Source organism: Rhincodon typus, chromosome 23 (genome assembly GCF_021869965.1).
Source record: "Rhincodon typus isolate 14 chromosome 23, sRhiTyp1.1, whole genome shotgun sequence".
NCBI classification, from domain to species: domain Eukaryota; kingdom Metazoa; phylum Chordata; class Chondrichthyes; order Orectolobiformes; family Rhincodontidae; genus Rhincodon; species Rhincodon typus.
The window spans coordinates 28,618,111-28,643,820 of NC_063354.1; the positions used below are offsets into that span (position 1 = coordinate 28,618,111).

Here is a 25,710-nt window from a genome sequence, read left to right on the forward strand (position 1 = left end):
CTTTTCTGATGAAGGGTCTAGGCCCGAAACGTCAGCCTCTCTGCTCCTATGATGCTGCTTGGCCTGCTGTGTTCATCCAGCCCTGCACCTTGTTGTCTCGAATGCTCCAAAAAGCCCAGTTTCTCCCTCACTTCGGCGATACACTCCTACCAATATGTTGCATACGTCCTGGCCCCTCCAAACCGTATTCCCAGCACCTTTAGGTAATCTGTCCTGACAGTGAAGTGGATAAAGGATTGGTTGGTCCAGTTCCCAAAGAATATGGCCTCGCTCTTGCCTCAATTTACTTTATCTTCAATTTGAATTGGTCACAGATGCTCATGAGTCTGCACACTGACAGCGGATCCAAGCAGAAAACGGCAACACAATCCAAGTATAGGGAGATTTTGACGTGCAGACCTCTGATGCCTAGCATAGCCACCCCTCACAGGCTTGCATTCTTCCTAATGGACTCAGTAAAAGACTCAATACAACACACAAACAAGGCAGGAGAGAGTCTTACAGCCTGCCTGACTCCTGAACTGATCAGGAAGCTTTCTGATTCCAACCCATTAATTGAGACTGCATTATTGATGTTAGTGTAGAACATTCAGACCCAATTGCAGATTCCCTCCCTGAAGCCCGTTTTGGAGAATACCATCCCACACGTGGGTGTGCAATATCCTGTCAAAGGCCTCCTCCTAGTCTAGGCTGATGAGGCAGGCATCCACCCTCTGTCCTGCAAGTAGGCGATCGTATCCGAGGAGCACAAGGTTCTCAGAGATCGTCCTGCCTGGTACAGGACAGGTTTGGTTGAGGTAAATCACTGATTCTTGAGCAGACCTGCCCCGGTTGGCGATGATCTTAGACAGGATTTTACAGTCTGCATTCAACAGTGAAACTGGTCACCAATTTTTAATTTCCTCCCTCTTCCCCCTTCTGCTTGTACATGATGATGATGATACCTTTCCTCTTGGATTCACACATACACCTGCCAGAAGCATACTGTCATACACCTCCAGCAGGTCCTGGCCAATCAAGTCCCTCACAGCTGAATACAACTTGGCTGGGAAGCCATCACTTCCAGGAGTTTTATTCTTTTCTAAGGACTGTCTCAATGAGAGAGTTTTGCTTCTTCAGACCCTGCACTGCTGATTCTGATCAACTGACAGTGGCTTATAATCTAAGTATAAGTTCAGGACAGTATCATTTTGCTGGAAGCTATTGATAGAATGTACATTGACAGAATGGTCCCTCTTGCAAAGCACATCATAACTGAAGATGATCTATATAAGGAAGTTATTAAGAAATTCAATGGTGAATTCAGAAGAAGCTTCTTTACTCAAAGAGTGTGAGAATGTGAAACTCACTCCATTAGGAATTGATAGAACAGAGTCGTACAAATGCATTTAATTCAAGGTATTTTATATATTCATAAATCATATGTGGATGATTCAGGAGAGAGTAGAGGTAACTAGAGACCAAAAGGTTAATATGTGTAGAAGCACAAGGAGTGATCCTTGTTCTTAATTTTTTTTACAAAAGAGAGAGACTTAAGGATGGACATATAAAATACTGACTAGAATTTGATGGTTGTGTTGGTGAGCCTGCCCACCCTCTGGAGATTCGTTGGAAACTGGGATGGCTACTAGGATTAGGCAGCCCACTGACTATGAATGGCTTCACCAACAATTTTCTCTGGAAGGGCAGCAGCTCTCTAGAACTGGCAGCACCACGAAGTGCAGAGGCCTTTTCCAGTACTTCAGGAGGCCAGGGGATGAAGATTGACTCAAGATGGTAGCAGAGTACCAGTACTGCATTCGAGTTCCTGGTCGGGGACTCATCCCTTTCCGTTCATATTATTTGTTTCTTTTTTTTACTTTTTTGCTCTTTTTTGTTTACTTTTTTCCATTGTTTTCTCTTTAAAAGCCTTTTTCAGTATCTTCGGTAGGGTGAGAGTGGGCCCGGCCTCCCAAGCATGTGCAGCAGTGGTAGTGTAAGTCGACTCCTCCCAGCGATCAACATCGGTGAGACTCATGGGGAGAGCAGCGACCATAGTGCAGAGGGGAGGGCGAGCCCAGCAGGGAGGGGAGACCGAGCCCATTGCCGGGGAGAGGGAGCCCTGAGGCTACGTCAACGAGGTAGGCCCAAAGGCGAAAGGGACTTCATCGTTGTCTGTGTCCGGTGCTGGTGGTGGCGAAGCAGTAGTGAGAGGGCACTGCAGCGACATCAACTATGTGTCTGAACGTAAGTGGTGAATTATAATCAAGTCCCATGATTCTATGAGTGTCACAAATGTATAATTAACCAATTGAATCACTAAAATGGTTACCTTACCTGACTTTGACTGCTATCTAGACAAAAATAAAACTCACCCCAGCTTCAACCAACAAAAAAGCATCCATTGTAAAAAGAAATCCTTTAACAAGTGACAAAACAGATAATTAACTATGATAATGCAAAACTTTAACTAACCCTCTTTTAATCCAAAGATATACATTCATAAAAATGGATAGCGGAAATAGATTGCTTTGGAGAATATCATTGGTGGAAAATATAGACAAAAAGGATCAAAATCTCTGGATCAATGTCCAAGTGTGGAATGAGGTAATTTCTCACAGATTTTTCAGTTTTTGGTAATGATCACATTAACTGCAGAGCAATAGAAAATCCTCAATTTGGTAGGCAGTCAGTTGGACTTAGGTCTTTGCTTCTGTTAGAAGTTCTTCTTCGCCAAGTTATTTTTTCACTTACACCAGATGAGAAAGTAAAAGACCTGTCTTTATTTGTAGGCTTTCTGGAGGTCTGAGTGCAACTGTCCTTTCTCCATTCTGTGATAAAAAACAACTTAAAAATCCAAAAGGCTGTTGCTAGGCAACTCTTCAACCCAAAGGTATCTAGTGTCAGCTTGTCTCACCGAAGTATCAAATATAGCTTCTCCAGAAGTTACACAACTTTGCGTAAACAATAAGTGAATACCGTATATCTCTACTTTTGACCTTTGAGCTGTGAAAAAAATCACACCTGTCCGTTCTCTGCAATGTAAGTGTCCAAACTTCCATTTTTTCTAATTTAACTAGATCTCTGTGCGCAGCTAACAAGTAACTTTAACCAGAGCTCCAAGCGCAGCCTGTAAAATAACATCAACCCCATTGTATTCCAAAATCCTTGAGATCTACCTTCCAGTTGCCTTTTTATTTTATGTGGCCATTATGTGGCCATTTGCTTTTTCATAATTTTTGTACTTACTAAAATCTTTTTGTGTCTTAAAAGTTTAACATTTTTGCACCATTTAGAAAATACTTTGATCTTTTTTTTACGCCTAAAGCAGGTGATCCATGCTTGCCCACTTTAAAATTGCATCAACCACAGTTTTACCCTCTCAATTAATCTGCCAAGGCCTTAAAAAGACAAATAACATTTAACATATTTTTAACCTGCATCAATTAACAGCTCTAATGTATATTTATGTAGGAGCTGTAGCATTGTAAAACATTATTGAGATTGTTCAGAAATGTTATGACAATGAATTACAATTACAGAAAAGCGAACATAATTACAGTCACTGGACTGCAGTAGTAACCATCGATGAGATACACCTTTGGATCCCTTTTCTGTCTAATAATCAATCATTAACTTGCATCATTTGAGGTAGTAAAATGACCCAAAATGCCTCAAAGTAGCATAATCAAACCAAATTTGACACTTGGCTACATTATGGGATATCAGAAAAGGTGACCAAAATTTTGGTAAAGGAGATAGATTATAATGACTATTTAAAGAACAGAAACGTAGACAGCATTAAGGATGAAGCTTACAGCTAAAGGCCAAGCCACCAACATTAGAGCAATTAAAATTAGGAATATCTAAAAGGCTATAATTAGATAATGCAGATCTCTCAAAGAGTTAGAGAGTTTGAAGAATTTACAAATAAAATGTGAAGGTTGACTTCAACCTGTTTATTGAATTAGCTTTGGGGGACTTGGCCTTGTTTTCAATTTTCCCAGACAGTGATCTCTCCAACATAAATCACAGTACCAATAAATAACCTGCAATATTTGCCCACAGTGTTGAATTTAAAGGTGAGCTGTGATCCAAACCACAGGCATTACATAACTTTCAGTTCACATTGTATGGTGCACTGGTGGGACACTCTGACTGAAAGGCTGGTTCTCATTTATATTTAGATGTGAAATATTGTGAGTGAATGGCAGATTGTAGCTACTGACCAAGTTCATCCAGAACAGTGACACAATGGAGATATTCAAGTCCAAAACAGGTCGTCCAACTGGGAATACAGCCCACAGCAAAACATTAACTCATTCATTGCATATTTTATCCCTGACTGGAAGAGCCCCCAACAGTTTAGGCCAGATTTTGGTAGAATGGGGCAACTCACAACATGCCCCATTAGAATCAGGTACAACTGCATTTTTAGGTTAAAATATTTTTGCTCACAATTTGTTGACAATGAGATGATAGCGGTCCAGTGGTGACAACTGGATACCTGGGACCAAAGTGCAAAATGGGACAAACAGTATCTCATTAACTGATGAAATTATTAGGACTGAGAAATAGAAGGATGAAAGATCAGAGAAGAAAAAATCACATGCAGAACGAGAAATAGAGAGAAAGAATGACAGGATTGAAAGAGAGAGAAGAATGACAGAAAGGAACAGTAAGAAAGGTTTTTTTTAGATCTCTTAAAACAATTCATAGTGTGAAGGGGAATAAGACTTGTCATTTCCATTTGTTCAGCTTTTGGACCAGAGAAGTTGATTGCCAGTGTTTCACCGCTAGCAATGTTTTCTGAGATGCAGTTTTGCAAAGATAACAGAGGAAAGATGGAAATTGATCAGTAACTTGTAATTATTCACAATTTCATGTGAGATTTCTTCCTCATCAAAAGTTGCTGATCAATCTATTCATTAATAACAATATGCATTGTTCAGAGTTTGTTTCAGTAATGCCCTTTATGTACCAAGGTCGTAGTGGACAGGGTGCAATTATGATCACTCTGTATAAATCCTCAATCTCTCAACCTGGTGAAGTTATACTCCCAGGTATGACAAATCATAGCCAAAATGCTGTAGTTATATCACTGCCCTGTTGAGATGGCTGTTACAAATCCCATGGCACTATTTTAAGAGGTGTTGTGGAGTTTGCCTAACATTTATCCCTTAGACATCTCCACTGAAGTCAGATTAACTGGTTCTTCTTTACAATTGTTTTGTGGAATCTTGCTGTGCTGCAGGCCATGCCAGCCTAATAACATGTTCATAAATACAGTTTTACATAGAAATTAACTAATGTCAGCATAAGATTGAGTTTCTTCCACTATATCAATATCATACAAATCTAATACAAACAGTAGGCATTCCTTATATAGGCAATGTATTAATAGGAACTTCATGCCACACTGTTTTTTTCGCAGTAAAATCAACGCTTTCTTGCAACCTTCTGCTCCTATACAGAAGATTTATTGTGTTGTCTAACCTGGAGTTTGTCAGCAATGTAGATGTGTAGCTCTCTGTTCCTCTGTCTAAGCAATACATAACTGTAGCCCTAGTACAGATCTGCGAGGACACCACCAGTGACATCCTGTCCATTTAAGCACATATCTAGTACCTTCCACTCTGTCTCCTACCTCCACCTATTCCCTATCCAAGTGAATAGGGTGCCTCCAATTTCATATGTTCTCAACCATTCTGTGACTCTTTCCTTAGTGACAAATTAATGGACAACATTCCATCATACCAATGAAAAAGCAGTGAGGCACATGAGAACACAGACAGGAGAAAATCTCAAATAAACCTTTGAAAACGGTAACATGAAAATAAACTTGGGAAGGCACATTTCAAGGAAAACTTGAATTCCATATTAGTTATATAAGGTGTGAGCTAACTTCCCAAAAATGTGGGTTTTTTGTCTGTAAAATGTGGTCTTTCTTGCAAACTGTTTTGGAAGCTGCGGCTGTCTCTCTTTTTTCAGCACATTTTAAGATCTGGAGGATTTATAAGCCATTTCACAGATTACATAAATATGAAAGACAGGCACAGCTCCAGCAGCAGAAGGCTGGTGCAGAAACTCTGCCAAATCCCTGACAGAGTCTTTTTTTCTCAAATTTTAGAGAGAGAAACCAGAGAAACCAGAAAGAAAATAATTTTCTTCCCATTTTTGTTGTGTTTTGTTTAAATTAAAAGCCACTTCCAGAAGCACATAGCATACCTCTAGGCTACTGATCTTAAAATTTCAACTTTCTTAACGGATGTAGGCTCTCTGCACTGGCCGCGAGTCTATGCTTGATAAGTATGCCATGCACGATAGAAGAGTTAGCTTCCCATGTGGAGGGAGAGAAACAGAGGGAATATGTTTCAGTTTAGTGACCTTTCAGAGTTCTGATCAAGGGTCATCGCCTTGAACCTGAACTCTCTCTCTCACCAAGAGGCTGCCAGACTTGCTGAGTATTTTCAGCATTTTCTCTTCTGATTTCAGATTCTCGGCATCTCTAGTGGCTTGCTTTTCGATTCCAGTCTCTTCTGTGCTCCCCTCTTTCTGCTGCTGCTCTCCAGGATTTGGGAGCTAAATGGAGATTGTGGCACATCACAGGAGAGGGATCGAACTGAGAGTATTCGGCTGTGTTTGGTCCGCCTCAACCTCCGACACTAAGCTTTATTTACACACACACAGAAAGCAGAGCGGCTGCCTTTGGTTTTTGTGGTGTTAAATGGTGAGTAGTTGGGAGGCAGTCTCCGCCTCTAAACGTTCTCTCCTGGAGCTAAGGCTTGCAGGTTATAAATAGCAGCTGTCTGGGTTGCCGTGTTAGCTCGGAGCTGCAAGGTCCTTGCTCCCAGTGTCTGTGTGCGTGTGTGTCTCCCCAGGCTGGACAATGCATCACCTCAGCTGGCTCTTCCTGGCCCCGCTATTAGCCCTGGCGACAGCCGCTCCCCGCTGTCCCAGTGGCTGCCACTGTCTGGGGGACCTGCTCCACGTGGTGTGTGAGAACAGGGGGCTGAAGAAAATCCCAAGAGTTCCCAACAAGGTCCGTCTCCTGAGTCTGCAGCAGAACAACTACCCCACCCTCCCTTCCAACGGCTTCAGCTCAATGAAGGGCCTCGTTTCACTCCACCTCCAGGATTGTCGCATACGAGAGATCTCCCCTAACGCTTTCCGCGGACTCAAGAAGCTCGTCTATCTGTACTTGTCCAACAATGAGATTAACACCATCAGGCCAGGCGCCTTCCAGGACCTCTCACAATTGACCTACCTCTACATGGACAACAACCGAATCAGTGAGCTCGCCAAGGGTCTGCTGAGCCCGCTCAAGAGCTTGTTCCTGCTGCAGCTCTCCAACAACAGGATGCACCAGATCAAAGCCGGTAGCTTCGCTGGCGCTAAGGAACTGCGGTGGCTCCATCTCAGCGGTAATGACATGACCACCATCCTGCCCGGCGCCCTGGATGATGTTGAGAACTTGGCGACTCTTCATCTGGACAAGAACAAGCTGAACAGCTTCCCGGCGGCGGCCCTCAGCAAGCTCCGGGTGGTCGAGGAACTGAAACTCTCCTACAACTCCATCAGGACCATCCCTGACAACGCATTCCGCTCGTTTGGGAGATACGTCGAGCGCATGTGGCTGAACAACATGGGGCTGGAGAGGGTAAGATGGTTTAGCTGGTTGGGCCGCTAGCACTGTACTCAGGGATAAGTGCAGTTCGAGGGACATCCCGTTTGGCCTGATTCAGCGCCAGCTTCTGATTATCAAGAATAAAGTCTTCTTAGTCTCACTTAGTGAGGCTGCCGTGTAAGGGGTTTGAGGAATCACGCTGATTAAATCCACTCACTGAGATGAATGGATTATCAGTGATTTGACAGTATTGAGTGCTGGGCAGCGAGCGACCGAACAGTGAAACAGTGAGACTGGCAGAGGCTCTGGCTGCAATCCCCGCACCACTCCATAGAACAACAAATAAGAAACGGGTGGGACATCTCCCAACTCATTTATTAAGGTATGTCCCCCATCAATCCAAAAGAATTGCTAAGGCAAAAGGGAAAACACAAAATTATCACATTGCAGAAAGAGGCCATTCAGCCCCTCCTGTCTGTTCAGGATCTCTGCTTGAGTAATTCACTCAGTGCCATTCCCCCTCCTTCTCTGGGTGACTCCCCACTTTCTTCCTTTTCAGCAAACAGTCTAATATCCTGTTGAATGATACGATTGAAGCTGCCTCCACTATACTCTCAGGCAGTGCACTCCAGACCATAACCACTTGTTGCACCAAAATATTTCTTCTCATTTTGCTTTTGCAAACTATTTTAAATCTGTGCCCCAGTGTTCTTGCTCCTTTCATGAATGAGTATAATTTCTTGCTATCCACTCTTTCCAGACAGGACAGGAGATTGTAGACTGAATAATCAATCACTCCAAGCGACTTGGTAACTGTTTATACCTCTGGGCTAGTCAAGGACTGAAGAGGAAGGAGTTTGGACTAGAACCTTAATATTCCTTTCAGGTGATATTTGTTTAGTCCACAGTTTGTGGTATCTCTGTGCTGTGTTTTGGCATGCAAAGCTTCTCAATTTGCAATATTAGTGGCTGGATAGAAAATTAAACAGTCTTAAGTTTGTAGCAGCAACATTTTTGTTTTTGTTTCTGGGATGTGAGCATCTCTAGCAAGGCCAGTATTTATTGTCTATCACCACTTGCGTTTGAGAAGTTGGTGATGAGTTGCCATCTGGTGTAGGTGCACTCACAGTTTTGTGAGGGAGGGAGCTCCAGATTTTTGATCCAGTGATAGTGAAGAAATGGTGATATTGTTCCAAGTCAGGCTGGTGAGTGAATTGAACAGAAACTTATAGGAGAGGGTTTCCCATATATTTGGTGCCTTTTTATTTTAAGATGTCAGAGGTTTGAAAGGTTTTGTTCAAGGAGCCTTGGTAAGTTGCTGCAGTGCATCTTGTAGATGGTATACACTGCTGCCACAGCGTGTCACTAGCGAAGGGAGTGAATGTTTAAGGTGGTGAATGAATATCACTCAAGGGCCTGTTTTGTCCTGGGTGATATGGAATTTCTTAAGTGCTTTTGAAGCTGCACTCATCCAGACAATTGGAGAGTATTCAATCATTCTCCTGACTTGTGCCTTGTACATGGTGGACAGGCTTTGGGAAGACAAGTAGTGTTACTTGCTGAAGAATTATCAGTCTCTGACCTGTTTTTGTTGCCACAATATTTATATGCTTGGTCCCGCTCCATTTCTGCTCATGGTAAGTCCCAGAATGTTGATAGTAGGGGATTCAGCAATGGCAATGCTGTTGGGATGTCATGGGGAAATGGTTTGATTATCCCATGTTGGAGATACTTGTATGGCACAAAGGTTACCACTTCTCAGTCCATGCCTGAGTGCAGATCAGTTCCTGGTGCATGCAGACATAGATTGATTCAATATCTGAGGAGTTGCAAATGATACTGATCACTATACTATCATCAGCAAATACCATCACTTCTGACCTTATGTCAGATGGAAGGCCATTGATGAACAGCTGAAAATGGTGGGCCTAGGAGTCTGTTCTGTGGAACTACTGCAGTGATGTCCTGGACCTAAGATGATTAGTCTCCAACAACCAAACTATCTGCCTTTGTGTTATGCCTGACTCTAATCAGGGGAGAATTTTCCTCTGATTCGACATTTATTTCCACCTTGCTTGGGCTCCTGATGCCACACTTCATCACATACTTCTTTGATGCACTTTCAGTGACACCTTCCATTATTTTGCAGATAATTGAGAATAGAGTAATGAAACAGTAATTCGCTGGATTGGATTTGTCCTGCTTTTTACAGACAGGTCATACCTGGGCAATTTCTACTTGTTGGATAGATATCAATACTGTAACTATGTCTAGAGCTCAAGTCTTACAACTCACATCTGGTCAGGGCCCATAGCCTTTGCTGTATCCAGCACCTTCAGCCACTCAATGATATAATGTGGAATGAATCAAGGTGCCTGAAGACTGGGAGCTGTGATTGTGTGGATCTCAGGAGGAGACTGAAATGGATCATCCACTCAGATCCTCCAGCCTTTTCTTTTGCACTGACCTGCTGAGTCTTCCATCATTGAGGATAGGGATAGTTTTAGGGCTTCCTCCTGATTACCACTAGTTGGGGAGGAGGCAATGGCCTAGTGGTATTATTGCTGGATTGTTAATCCAGAAATGCATATAATGTTCTGGGGACCCAGGTTCAAATCTCACCATGGCAGATGATGGAATTTGAAATCAATAAAAAATAATCAGGAATGAAGAGTCTAATGAGGACAATGAAGCCATTGTCAATTTGTTGGAAAAACCCATCTGGTTCATTAATGCTCTTTAAGGAAGGAAACTGCCATCCTTACCAGGTCTGGCCTGCATATGATTCCAGACCCACAGCAATGTGGTTGACTCTTAACTGCCCTCTGAGCAATTAGAGATGGGTAATAAATGCTGGCCTGGACAGTGACACCCTCATCCTGCAAATGAAAGAACATTTCCCTGCAACCAGTGTTCTACAAATTGTATTCTATCACAATTGCTTTTATCAAGTGTGATTAATACCTTAGAATGTAGTGTGCTATAGATTGGCCTTCTTGCAAAGAATTCTTTAAAACTTCCTGGTAAACTGACAGTTCAGTTTTCAGAATCATCAATGTAGTTGTCCAATGGTTTTTGGTAAATGCGCGATGCAAAGCCACGATGACTAGTTTCTTCGAAGTTTAGTGCCAGGTCTGCACTGAATTAGTGTGTTTCAAATAACAATATTGATGCACTGAATTGGCTTCAGTGGCCCAGGATGTGTAAAGGCAAATAATCACCCATCAGGCCTCCTACACATGCTTACCATCAATTGCCCCTTGGTGCCCATGTTCATGAGTAGAAAGGATGGTATTAAGCTGTACTTCAGATCACAGTCAAACAGTCTGCTAATGCAATGTGAGCTTTTGTACAAAATTGTTTGCTTTGTAGGTTTCTGGAGGCTTTATAAAGCTGAACCTAGCTGGAGTCAGTCCCTTTGGAACAGGGAAGAACAGTGACCTTAAAAAGGAGATTTTGAAGAAAAAGAATTTTTGAATTTATGTAGTGCCTTTCATAATCTCAGCAAACCCCAAAATGGTTTACACTCAATAAAATGCTTTGAATTGTAGTCACAGCTGTAAGTTAGGAAACATGAAATCCAACTGTATACAAGAAACTCCCGTAAACAGAACTATGATAACAAGTGGACAATCTGGTTTTAGTTATGAAAGCTGACATTTTAGATCTGGAGCCTTCTTCATTTTTCTGAAGAAGGGTCCAGACCCGAAACATCAGCTTTCCTGCTCCTCTGATGCTGCCTGGCCTGCTGTGTTCATCCAGCTCCACACCTTGTTATCTCAGACTCCAGCATCGGCAGTTCCTATAATCTCTGGTTTTAGTCATGTTGTTTAAGGGATCGTTGTTGACCAGAAGACGGAAACATACCCTCTTCTTTAAAATAATGTTCTGGAATTCTTCACTTCCACCTGACTGAGGACACTGAGAGGTATCAACATTGCACTCTGAAGAGTCCATTGATATCCACCAGTCTGGCCACAAAGGATTAGCATACTATTTTACCGTGAACTGCCAAAGTTTTTCTCCTAATTTATCATAAATGTTTCAAACTAAACAAATAAATAAACATTTCTCCAAATCCAAATCTTTCAGAAGACTGAATGGATTATAATGCTCCTTTAAACATATGAAACAAACCCAGCTCTGTGCAGCTTCACTAGTGTCTACTGGGGTTTGTAATAAGTAGACCATTGACTGGTGTGTGTTCCTGAAAGAAAGGCGACATTCAGGCGTGTTTCTCCATGCTGAGGTAGATATGTTCTGCCAGGCACAGTCATGGAGTTTATTTGAAGTATTCTGGATTTATTTGAGCATACAAACACAATTCACACTGTGAATAGAATTAATGCTGTTCCAGATTACATTCAGACTCAATTAAGTCCACATACAGAGGTAAAGAACGACCTCTGCTTTTGTCTACCCAGTATTTTCAACTCATTTCAGTAAGTGAGCACAAAGACTATAAAAACAGAAAACTCAGACTCAAATGCCTTTTGCCTTATAAAACAGTTTGCACCATGATAGTCAACTCTATGTTAAGTATCACCTGGTGTGGCTCAGGAGCCCCATTCTGATATAGCAAAGGAAGACCTGGATTGAGAAGATTCACAATTCATTGGCCACTGTTTTCACTGAACCCTTTTGTCATCCAATAAGTGTTTTGTTTCTGCTCACTTCTTCTAATGACCTTCCAAACAGTCAGCCTCCCGAAGTCACAGCTATCAGTGATTGTCTCCCAGTTGTTTGTATCAATGTCCAACATTTTGATATCTCACTTGCAGGTGTCCTTGTAGAGAAGGTTTGGACACCCAGGTGGTCATGACTCAGTGACCAGTTCACCACACAGAAGGCCTTTAGATATATGATTGCCATCCATCCGATGAATGTGACTGAACCAGTGCAGACATTGCTGGCTTAGCAATTAGTGGACGCTTATGGAATTACCATGCTCCAGAACCTCTGAGTTGGTGACCTTGTCCTGCCCAGAAATGTTGAGAATGTGAAGGTGGAAACTGCTCAGCTTTTTCTCCTGCCTAGCTAATGTTGTCACATTATGGAGGAGTGTGCTGATATGCAGGTTTGGTGGGCTCACAGTTTAGCATTCTAAGTTAGATTGTTGTTGTCCACACTCTGTTACTCAGCTTGGACGTAACAGCTGGAGCTTCTGTGATGTGTTTGCTGATTCAGCACCAAGCCACGAATTGCTGGTGATAGTGGAGCTTAGAGATGTGAAGTTAATAGCAACTTCATGTGTCACATTGTCAATATAGCAGTATGGCAGCATCGTGTTCCTGATATTGAAGTTCAAACCAAACTCTTCACAAGTGTTGAAGAGTTTACCCCTTTGCTGCAAAAGTTGGTCCTCAGTACAGAATGTTAGTTTGGCATCTCCAGTGTACAGTAATTCTCTGATGAGAACTAGCCACACCTTTGAATCTCAAGTGAGCAAGAATGACAAGCTTTCCATCAGTCCTGGTGTGTAGGTAGATACTCTTTGCCAATGACCTGAAAGCAAATGACAGCACTAAAGAGAAGATTATGCCAAGGATTATTGGTGCCAGAATAGAATCCTGGTTTAACTGCAGTGCAGATTTCAAAGGATTCCAACGTCATCCTGTCATTAGCTGACCTTATCAATCAAGTTGACATGGAGAGAAGACATCACACTGAGCAGCTTCAGCAGGCACCCAATTTTCTCCATCAATAATAGATCATCTCTGCTCACAGGTTCAAATGCTTTGGTGAGATTAATGAAGGCAATTCACAGTGATCGCCTTTGTTTACAGCATTATTCTTAAAGTTACCGGGAGAAGGAGTTTTTGTCAATTGTAGATTTTACGGTTCTGAAACCATGCTGGGATTCAGGCAGATACATTCAGCCAGGACCTGTACTCTGACAACAGCAACGTGGACAAATATCTTTTCCCACAAATCTCAACAGGGCAATGCTCAAAGAGGCATTGCAATTGCTGCAATTGCTTTTCCTTCCCACCTCCCTCCCACCCACATCCCTCCAGCAGAGACAGTGAAGTTTCCACTGATGCCACAGAAATATGGTTTCCTGTGCTTGATGAGTTCAGGTAATATAGCATCAATACCTAGAGCTTTGTACATCATAAGTGAGTCAACAGTTTTGCTAAACTCTTCCATATGGATAACTAATTTTGCTTTATAGGCAAGCGTTCCATAATCACAGTGTTCTCCATACAGTACAGTTCAAAGTAGTGTTCCATCATGTCTTGAACTGTTTACAGCAGTTCATGATGGCATTTCCTGTGTTTGGTTTCAATCAGCCATTGTCTTTGCTGATGAATCTGTTGCCATTTTGATCTCTTCATACATGTCTCTGACAATTCCCTTGTCAAAGGATATCTAGATATCCTGGTTGAGTTATCACTAGGGGCCATTGGCAAACAACCTGGCAGTCTGTTAGACTTTGGTCTGAGTGGCTCTTAGTGCATTCAGTTTTGAGTGATGATGAAAAAAGATACATTTTGTTGAGACAATTTCCAAGAAATACCAATTCAAGGGCAAAACCAACATTTATACTCTGTGAAAACAGAGTGCTGATTGGTTGGCAAGTGGATGTGATTGGTGGAGAGATTGCCATCGAGAATGCAGCAGTTGATGATTAATGACCATTACAGGTCAGATTGTGCCATGATTTTAAAGCAGACAGTGTAACTCTGATCAGGGCATTACCCTAAGAAGTGGGCCAGCAAATGGCTGTCACGTATTTTGTTGAGGTGAAATTGGCACCGCGCATGTACATATTCTTTCTGTCATTAAGGAACAGAGACTTGTGTTAATATACATATTAATAACAAAAGTCAATGAACTGTTGGTTTGTATCCAGATAGATAATATTGCTCTTGCTGATATCAGGGAATTTCTGTTTTGAATGGAAACATTTAAAATATGTTGTTCAAAGCCCAATTCACACTCGGAGTTGATCTCTATCACAGTCAACATTGTGAGAGCTCTGTGTCTTGAGAATAATGTTCAGAAATTGACATCTGGTGATGATCAGCCCCAGTTGGTGCCAATGTCCTGATTTGAACATTTCCAGGACACTTTGTGGTTTCTTCTGAAAGATGTTAGTTACACAAAGCTTATGATAATTGAAAAGCTTAAGAAAAGTTTCTAACCATTCTTATTTAGCTTTCCCAGGCCATGATCTCTGAGGCAGAAGGGTCATATGTGATGGTCCTTGCTCATTATTGCATTGAAATCCTCCAACTTGTAAAGATGTTTTGATAGAAGGATCCTGCTGATAGCAATGTCAAGCTTGTCATAGAACTTGTCTTTCACTTTTGTAGTGGATCACAGCTTTGAAGCTCATATACTCATGAAGTGAGCTGCCCCATTTGAGTTGAAGCAGTTGGAGAGAACTTATTCTTAACTATTGTTGGAGGGGTCTATCATTGAGTGCAGTGAGTTCCTTAAAGCAAAGCCTACATCTTGCTCATGCATTTCCTCTAAACACTTCTGCTGCCAGATGTAATGTTTTAATGTAATGTGTAATGTTTTTCTTTCAGTGATTCACTCTCGGAGAGCCCGTCTCTTGTAGGGATGCTATTTCCATGTTCAGCCTATCAAGTTCCATGTCGATCACAGATGCCTTGCGTGCGTTATCAACCAACTGCAAGTCATCTGTCAATCCTGTCTGCACATGGTCCTGACGTTCCAGCTTGTCAATCAAAGAGTTGGCATCTCCTTTTTCTTTTTGATTGTTTGTTTGTTTGCTGGTGTGATGAATTCCGTCCACTTATCGAGCACAGCCTCAAAGCTCCAAATACTCATTGAAGCTGATCAACCATGACAGGTCAGCATATTATAGGTCGGGGGCTTCTCACCTAATGGGATGGTGGTAGTTGATGACATGATAGTTCCTTTCACGATCTGGAACCATAGCACCCGTTCTGTAAGGTTGGGCTTATCATTTGTAACTACTGCCTCCCACTTTGTGTTATTGCAACAAAACTACAATGTCCTCTTCAGGGTATAAAATTTATGGAGACCCTGGACTGGTCATAAATTTAGCCTCCCCAGTTGAGTCTTAAATAATGTTTGTTTGTTCTGAATTGATAGCAGGAGTTGCCAGGAATGATGATATAATTAGACATGAGTCTGCCTTTCTACGCTGTTTCATATTCTTGGGGTTTTCTCCATTAGCTTTAACTTCCATCTGTAAGGCAGTTCTCCAGTTAGCTCAGAAAGTTACAATGTGAGGCTAATAACACTGATATTGTAGGATCTATCCCTGTACTGACCAGGATGTCTGTCCAACTGAAATTATATACTGAATTTTTATGACAGTTATATATATATCCAACAGATCAATGTGATGTGTTGAGTGTGTAGTGAAGAAAGATAGCTTGCTTTCTGTTTTTGTGTACCAGTGTTCTTCTCATTTTCATTTCACACTGCTGGATGGCAGCAATATGAAAAAGACAGCCGAATGTGTAAGTCTCTCCCTGTCAGTGGACAACCTCTCCATCAGCAAGTCTTCAGCTGTGCCTCTGTGTAGTGACATACGGAAACTGGATCCCTTATGGCCCAGGCTAAAACTTGAGTGGAAAACAGAGGAAGTTTGATCCCCAGAAATAGAATGTGGAGTTCCAGTGGCATGTGGATATGCCCTGACACTCAAGAGCCACATACCTACCTCAGGGAAAGTAGTTGTACTCAGAAATCTACAAATGTACTTATCCTGCCACGTTTGCCTCAAAGAAACTTTGTGGTGGCACAGTGGCTCAGTGGTTAGCACTGCTGCCTCACAGCACTAGGGACCCGGGTTCAATTCCACCCTTGGGCAACTGTCTGTGGGAAGTTTGCACATTCTCCCCATGTTTGCGTGGGTTTCCTCCGGGTGCTCCAGTTTCCTCCTGTGCAATTTAGGCAGATTGGCCATGCTAAATTGCCTGTAGTGCTCAGGTGGGTTGTGGGGGGATGGGTCTGGGTGGGATGCTCCAGAGGTTGGTGTGGACTTGTTGGGCTGAGGGGTCTGTTTCCACAATGTGGAGATTCTATGAAAAAAAACTTGGTTTCAGTTGTGCATTGGTGTAAATACAGCAGTATGACTCAAAATACTAAACACATTAAAGCTCTGAACAGTAAAAGTCCTACAGAAATATATATCACATTAGGTTCAAGCTGTCACCAAATGCTGTCTAACTAATTTATAAGGTAGCAGCTGAACAACACAGTGACCTTTGAAGGTCCACCTCCAGATCTTCACTAAAGCAGTCAATTCCCTTTCATCTTCACACATACAGAACAGAGAGGGGAAAGAAGACCAACCCTTTTTACAGGTGTCAGGGGCTGATAATTTGTCTGAAATGAAATGAAGTTATCAAAACGTATTCCTTCCTCCATTTGTTTTTATTTCTCCCACTCATTTGTGCTCAGATTTTCTCCTCAATGCGACACATAGGAAACTAGATGGAAAATAAACCATGATTTATTCAAATCCCCTTCCATTCTCAACCTGGAGAGGCAATTGTATAGTGATCATGTCACTTCACTATAAGCAAGTTTGATGTTTTGGGTAAATGTGTGTTCAAATCCCAACAAAATTTGAATAAATAAAAAGGATTATGTCAGTTTAGCATTCCTCAAGCTCAGAACAGCAATTAAAATAGAGACTTGGACACTTTCCTGTTGTATTAAGTCAAACTTATGGAGGTTAATTATAGGTGTTGCTGCTGACCTGGTGAAATCACCTAACATTGAAATTTTAATCCTTATTTTCTTCCTTTTGTTGCACCCATTTTCCTGCCCTCCTGTGCCTTTGTGAGGCACACCCTTCCATGGTACTAAGTAGGAAACCAGCTCATAACATTTGAACCAATCACTGGGGCCAGGGGACTGTATGTGACACAGCAGCAGATGGGCAACTCAGTACAATTAGGGTTTGACCTTGTATTTCCCCCTCTCTGCCAGTTCCAGACACAGGCCACTGTTAAAAACATTCAAAAGATATACCATTTATTGAAGGAGCTTAATTAACTTTTGAATAAAGATGCATCCTCATGCCCTTCGACTTTGAACAACAGCAGGCATCCAAGATAGAATTTCAGTGGAAAATTCCACTCATCTAGCTGTGAAGAAATCTTCTCCAAACAACCGACAACTGCTGCAATGTCTGTGGCTTCACACTAAAGGGCAAGTTTTATAGCTTTATTGCTATAATATAGCCAGTGATCACAAGCAGTAGTTACAGCCAAGACTGAAAACAGTCGAGAAAATTGTTTTCAGGTTTTCAGGTTCAGGTTTTGCCAAACTGAAAATTGAAGACAGAGGAGTTACTGAGGTCTTAGGATTAACTCTTTAGTTGCTGAATTTTATTCCACCTATCAGCACAATCAACCACTGATATAGTTTCATTTTATCTTAACTGAAGATTCTGGGGGATAATTGAATTGTTGTGGGTATTCTCAGATACCCTCGCCAACATGGCCAAGTTTAGTCCAAGATTAGACTGGGGATACTGGCAGACATTTTATTTACACAGGGTTCCACAGAACATCATTTTCACTCAACATCCACTCTTGCCAAAGTGATGGAGTTGATGCCTGACCCGATTTCTTCTTCAGACATGCAGACAAATTGATTGTAAATAGCAGACCTGATTCAAATGGACTCAGACAGCACTGACTGGAGATAAAGCTGGCTGTCTGCAGGTTTACATGGATTAGTATTAGCTGTGAGCTTCAATTAAAACCTCACCAAGATCAATAAATAAAGGTCAAAATTAATGCACGCCCAATTTTCCTCCTTTAATGACTTCTTTAATGGGTAATCTCAAGGTTATGGCCTTGTACTTGCAACTCAGTGATCAAAAGACATTCTAGCAAGTTGCAAAAAGGACTTGAATGAGTCCAATCATCTGGAGTAGGAAATAATAAAAATTGCCAAATTGTTATAGAAACCCAACAGTTCAACAATGTCATTTATGAGAAATAATGTCACCATCCACCCACCTGGCCTGATCTACAGGCAACTGAGAGAAATGAGGAATGGGAAATAAATATAATCTAAAATACACTAACTGGTACCATTGGTTATCCTGCCTCCTTCCTGCTCCAGTCTAATTCATGGAAGCAGAGATCTCTGCACTTCCACAATCCCTTCAAATCTCCAAACTAAGTATTTCCCCTAGCAATTTGGCAAAAACAAAAGGTTAAGCTGCTTCATGAGAAATGTAGATCAAAACTTCTAATCACCGATTAAACATTGAGGTTTGTTTTTAATAATAAATATTACACACCGTGAACATTTGAGAAATTTCATTTAGTTTTGCTTGTGTTTCTGTACTGATGATAGTTGTCAGAACTGGTAGCGAACATCACTGTGCTCCATCCTTTTGGTGTCCAATGGGATAGCAGGAATGACATGGCAGAGTCTACTTAGTGAAGATTTACTTCATATTAGGAATTCCTACACTTACTGGCAGTAAGTAAATTCCAATTCTACAATCCATTCAAGAGCTCCTGTTAATGTGATATTTGATTAGGTTGAAGAGCAAGAGCATCCTGGTGTTCAGTGGTTTTCAGAATCAGGCATCAGAATATTTGTAGTCTTGTGTCCTGCTCATATGTCCTCAGTTGACTTACTGCTCCATCTGTCTCTGTGCCTCCACTCATGGCCTTTGGACCTAGATGGGATTCCCACTCTCAAAGGTGGCTAGAAAGGTGGCGCATTCCCAGAATCCTCAAAGGAAATTAAATGGTCTTATTCAAATTGAACATCTGAATGGGATTATTGGTCCTTTATTTCCTCTCTGTTCTTCTTGAGATAGCTGGACTTTGCTTGGTATTGGTACACTGTGAAATGACATTACTATAATTGGGAGCTCACAGTTTGTGGGTAATCAGGCACGTGCTTATGTCCTGCCACTCTGTATTTGTGGCAAACTGAGACTAGTCCTCAGGTGCAACACTAGTTGGGCCTTCAACTAACTATTAGTTCTCCTACCATAACGCTTTCCTATTCGCCCCCACCGCTGCCCCTGAGTATGAATTCTGAATATGTGGTGGGTAGATCTTCCTTAGCCAGTGCCACCGCTGCAGCTTAGGTCTTCTATGACCTTTAATAATTTAAATTTAATCTTAACTAATACATCACAGATGCCATTCCCATAACTATCAAACATTACAGTGCTGTCTGACAATACTTCACCACGTCAGCATTAATCATTCCAACAGTCTGTCAGCATTATACTGATGTTTAAATAGAAAGCTTACATATGTGACTGGAGTAGGTTGATTGCCATTTCTCTGGAGATACCAGCAGTTTTAGATTTTAAACAGTTCTGTTGGTTAGTTGCATTTTTTTAAACTATTCTACGCAATACGCACATCTGTGAAGATATAATTAAGTGAATTTAATGAAGTCGAACTAAACTGTTGTGCTTAGTTTTCAGATGGAGCATTCAATGGCGTCACCGGCCTTTCAGCCCTTCATCTGAATGACAACAAATTGGAATCTCTACCTTCAAATCTTGTCTTGACCAAAATGAAGAACATGACTCTCTCCAACAATCCCTGGCATTGTTCCTGCTCACTGGCTGCAGTACGAAGGTACAGCATTTACTGAGTCCAGCCCTAAATCCCTTTTAAAATTAACCTTTGAGTCAGTGTCCAGATTTCTATATTTTTACACATTTGTGACCATACAGGACCAAAGGTGACCAGATGGTAATTGTTGTTCCTCTCAGATGCCAATTTTATCTGAGAAGCTTTATTAACCGGTCTGCATTAAATATAATCACTTGCCTTCCCCATTACTACCATCTTACATCCAAGTCTTTGGACACTTCATTTTCTTAGATTTTTCATGTCTTCAAATCCGCAGTTAAGCCCTCAGTCGTTTAAGCCTTAATTTGTAGAAACAACTCACATAGTCCCCAAGTTTCTCCGTAGTCAGTGCCATAAATTTTAATCAAATTAGCTTGACCACACCTGAGACAATAAATGCTACAAGACTTCACCATTTATAATGCTTCTGCCAACTTGCACAGTTTTCTGGCATTCGCCACTCTTCCAGTCAGTTACTTTCTTACAGAATGCTACCATTTCAGTTTTGGTTTTACATTAAGAACAAAGAGAAAAAGAACAGTAGAGCACAGGAACAGGCACATCAGCCCACCAAGGATGCGCCAACTCACAATGCCTTTTTAAACTAAAAACCTTTTGCTTCTACACGGTCTGTATCCCTCCATTCCTTGCCTATTCATGTGTCTGTCACAATACCTCTTAACCGTTGCTATTGTATCTGCCTCAGCCACCTCCTCTGGCAGTGCATTCCAGGCACTTACCAACTTTTGTGTAAAAAAACTAGGCTCTCACATCTCCTTTACCCACTTTTTCTTTAAACCTATTTCCCCTAGTAATTGACAGTTCTACCCTGGAAAAAAAACTCTGACTATCCATTCTATCCATGCCTCTCATAATGTTGTCGACATTCAAGTGAAAACAAACGAAATTTGTCCAGTCTCTTCTCAAAGCTGATACCATCCAAACAGGCAATATCCTGGTAAACTGTTTCCGTAAACTTCTCTAAAGCTTCCACATTCTTCTGGCACTGTGTGCAATATTCCAAATATGGCCTACTACACTTCTATATAGCTGCAATATGACTTGGCAATTTTTATACCCTATCCCCTGACTGATGAAGGCAAGCATGCCAAATGCCTTCTTGACAACATTATCCATTTGTGTTGCCACTTTCAGAGAACTGTGGACCTGAGTGCCTAGATCCTTCTGTATGTTGATGCCACTGAGGCTTTTGCCATTTACTGTAAATGCTCTCCTGCATTAAATCTCCCAAAATATATCAGCTTGCATTTGTCTGGATTAAACTCCACCTGCCATTTCTTCACCGAAGTCTCCAGCCTGTCCATATCCCTACTGTATTCTCTGGCAACCCTCATCACTGTCCACAGCTCTACACTATCTTTGTGCCATATGCAAACTTCCAATCAAACCACCTACATTCTCCTTAAACAATAGAGGTCCCAGCACTGATCCCTGTGGAACACCACTGGTCACAGTTCTCCAGTCAGAAAACTACCCTCCACTATACTCTCTGTCTTCTATGAGTAAGCCAGTTTTGTATCCATCTTACCAGCTCACTATGGATCCCATATGATTTCAACTTTTGCATCAGCCTGCCAGGAAGGATTTTGTCAAAGGCCTTGCTAAAACCCATATAGACAACATCTGCCACCCTATCCTCATCAATCATCTTTGTCGCTTCCTCAAAAAACTCAAGCAAGTTTGTGAGATATGACCTTCCCTGCAGAAAGCCATGCTGCCTGTCACTAATAAGTCCATATTTTTCCAAATGTGAGTAAATCCTATCCCTAAGATTCTTCTCCAATAATTTCAATACCACTGACACAGGTTTACTGGCCTGTAATTTCCTGGATTATCCCTGTTACCCTTCTTAAACAAAGGAACAACATTGGCTATTCTCCAGTCCTCTGGGACCTCTCCTGTGACTAAAGAGGATATAAAGATTTCATACAAGGCCCTAGCCTCCCTCAGCATTCTGGGATAGATCCCATTAGACCCTGGGGACATGTCTACCTTAATGCTTTTCAAAACACACCAAACTACCTCCGTTTTTATAATGACATGCCCTAGAATGTAAAAATAATCCTCCTGAGATTCAGCATCCACCATGTCCTTCTCCTTTGCGAATACCAATGTAAAGTATATTGTACCGAAGAATCTGTACCAAGGTACCTTGTATGTAAGAAGGCGCTCTAAGTAGCAACTTGTGAAGTTTTCACTGTACTCATCTGAGTACATGTGACAATAAAGCTAATTCATTCTTCAAGTATTCGTACAGGCCTCATCCACTTCCTCTGGCTCCATGCATGAATTTCCTCCTTTGTCCTTGAGTGGACCTACCCTTTCCCTAGCTACCCTCTTGCTCCTTATAGATGTATAAAACGCCTTGGGATTTTCCTTATTCGTGTTTGCTTTGCCAATCTATCACCTCAGAGTTCTACTCAAAACAACAGTATTCATGCAACACTGCTTTAACTACTGAATATGATGATTACACTGAGGTGAAATTGTGAGAATTATTTGAGTGTAAAATGTGGAGTGATTCTTGAAATACACTCACGTTATGTTACATACATAATAGGAGAGATGCATCATTCAATACAGTTCAGGATAATAAAGCAGCGTGAGTTATGTAAAAGCTGGAAAATTTGTCCCAGAACCTAACTATGTTCACATTGAAACTAAAGCAAAAGATGTCTGAAGAAGAAAATGGCACATAACCTAATTTCAAAGGGATGAAGGGAAGTTAGGCCTAATCAATGCATTCGAAAAATATAATCTAACAGGGACCAAACACTGAGAGAAGCTTATTCAAAATGGTGGGGAAATTACACAAGGTTTGTTCAGTAATTTGGCATTGACAGAGATAGATGTGTTGCATCTGTTCTCATCTCTCAGCTGACCTTAACAAGACTATTTTTAAGATGAGGATGTTAACTCCTTGAGTGCTGTGACTTTATGGACCAGACACAGAACAGGCTTCCTTGAAGTTTAAAATCAAAAGAAAGCATAAATGTTTTCTTTTCACAACACCCAAAATATAATCACAACAACACTCACTCCGCACACATATTTAATACATGTGTGCACATGAACAACTGATTTCCAAAGCTGTAATATCCACGTGTATTAATAACAGAGCCAGGTCATTTGTCTACCCTGTCCTTAAGATTATGTTTGAAGCATTAAGAGCCAGAAGGACTTTTTTTTTGATTCTCTGGAGACAATGGAAATGGGAGTGTTTCTGGCTGTTTCAGGTGACATTGTGGCCAAGCTCCTGCAGTGAAGAAATCTAACTTTGCAAGTCAACAAATTAGCTCCTTTTCGCTGTCTAGGATGATTTTTGAGGAAGGGTGCTCCCTGTGCTCAAGAGAAAATAGCTTTCCTCTAACGTGCATATCCCAGGCTGACCTACTAGGCCATCCTTGCTTAGTCCACTATCCTTTCATAAGAGAATAAGTCATGGATAATAGATTGCTGTCCCCGTTCTCCATACCTAGATGGATGGATACCAGCAGGATTCGTCCAGATGGCGTCTGTGCTTCTCCAAGTCAATACCGTGGTCAGCAGATCCGGGAAACCTCTGCCTTCAGAACTTGTCCAAGACGTGCAAAGCGCAACAAGAAGAATGCACTCTGAGCAGGTATGTGAGAGACTGGGTCAACACCATTAGAATGGATGCTTTATAAAACCTTATTGCACAGGAAAGCTTCACCTTTACTCTGAGTTAGTTGATCTCAAACAGGGTGGTGTAATGGATACTGTAACTAGAACCATAGAATCTTAGAAATGTTACATCACAGAAAGAGGCCATTCAGCCTATTGTGTTTATGCCAGCTGAAGAAGATCGCCACCAATTCTAATCCCAGTTTCCAGCACCTGGTCCATAGCCTGTAGGTTGCAGTGCTTCAGGTGTAGATCCAGGTTTCTTTCAAATGAATTGATATTTCCAACTCAACCAACAAAACTGAGCAGTTAATTCCAAATACCCACCATCTTCTTGGTGAAAACAGTTTTCTTCCTACCCTTTCTAATCCTTCTACCAATCACCTTAAATCTGTTACCCTGGCAGTTGTCTTCTCCACTTGGGCAACCAGGCCTTTCCTGTCCGTGGTATCCAAGCCCTTCATTATTTTGGATGCCTTGATTTAGTAAACCCTCAACTTTCTCCCTCCTAAGGAAACAACCCTAACTTATCCAGTCTTTCCACATGACTGCAATTTTTAAGCCCTGGCAACATTCTCATGAATCTTCTCTGTACCCTCACCAGAGTGATTGAATCCTTTCTGTAGTGTGGTGTCCAGCACAGTACGGATAATTTCTGCTGTAGCCTGACCAGTATCTTGCACCTTAGCATTACATTCCTGCTTTTGTATTCAGGACCTTGCTTAATGAATGAAACATCCCATATGCCTTCTCTATCATCTTATCTACTTGCCCTGTCACCTTCACGAACTTGTGGACATGCACGTGCTGTGTTTTCCCTCCCCAAATGCATAACCTCACACTTTGAGATGTAATTCCATTTGCCACTTTTCCACCAATCAAACTACCCAGCCAATTTTTGTGTCATTAAAACGTACAACTAGATTTGGAAAGTTATTTGGGGTCCAGCAAGGGCCATCATGTTTGTTAAGTTAAAACATGGACAATTGGGGACAGAATATCCTCTTATGCTGTTATAGTCGTGTCTCAATTGGTAGCACTGTTGCCTCTGCATCAGACGGTTGTGACTTCAAGTCTCACTCCAGGACCAGAGCACAACATTCTAGGCCATCACTCCAGTGCAGTTCTGAGGGAATGCTGCATTGTTGGAGGTGTGTCTTTCAGCTGAGGAAACTCAATAAAGGTCCTAAGCACCGTCTGAAGTTGATATGAATGATTCCACAGTTCTCTATCAAAAAACAGCAGACTGTTTTCTGAACCTAAATAAAATATTTACACTAAATCAATATCAGATCACTGTTTGTGGGAGCTTGCTGTGCACAAATTGGCTGCTGCTTTCCATCCATTGCCACAATCATTGCACTTCAGAAGTATTTCATTGGCTGTAAACATTTTTGGATATCCGGTTGTCAGAAAAGGAGCTATTATAATGTCAGGCAGGTAGAAATGCTTATTCCAAACGGATTTTGGTCTTTGTTCAATCAAGGAAGTAGGAGGAAAATAGTGAGCCACCATTCCGATATTTGCAATCTTGCAGTTCTATTCCTTCGAGCTCTGGAAGTGACAAACCTGTATCTGGAGACTGGATTGGGTCTGGATGGGGTATGGCTCAGCCAGTGTGGAGACTGGAGACAACAAGGTGCAGGGCTGGATGAACACAGCAGGCCAAGCAGCATCATAGGAGCAGAGAGGCTGACGTTTCGGGCCTAGACCCTTCATCAGAAAAGGGGGAGGGGAAGGGGGTTTTGAAATAAATAGGGAGAGAGTGGGAGGCGGATAGAAGAGGGATAGAGGAGAGGATAGGTGGAGAGGAAACAAACAGGTCGAAGAGGCGGGGATGGGGCCAGGAAAGGTGAG

The 25,710-nt window shown here is 41.7% G+C and overlaps 2 protein-coding genes across 2 annotated transcripts in view; one reads left to right on the top strand and one right to left on the bottom strand.

The window, feature by feature from the left end:
- acsf2 (acyl-CoA synthetase family member 2) overlaps positions 1-25,710 on the bottom strand; it is a 115,487-nt gene that overhangs the window by 38,052 nt on the left and 51,725 nt on the right. The window lies entirely within an intron of this gene.
- Positions 6,836-25,710, top strand: part of chad (chondroadherin) — a 23,455-nt gene continuing 4,580 nt past the window's right edge. Inside the window, exons 1-3 of the mRNA XM_020529719.2 lie at positions 6,836-7,639; positions 20,027-20,190; positions 23,688-23,830. Of these exons, the coding sequence (XP_020385308.1) occupies positions 6,869-7,639; positions 20,027-20,190; positions 23,688-23,826 (1,074 nt within the window). The 5' untranslated portion in view covers positions 6,836-6,868 and the 3' untranslated portion in view covers positions 23,827-23,830. The remainder of the gene's footprint in view (positions 7,640-20,026; positions 20,191-23,687; positions 23,831-25,710) is intronic.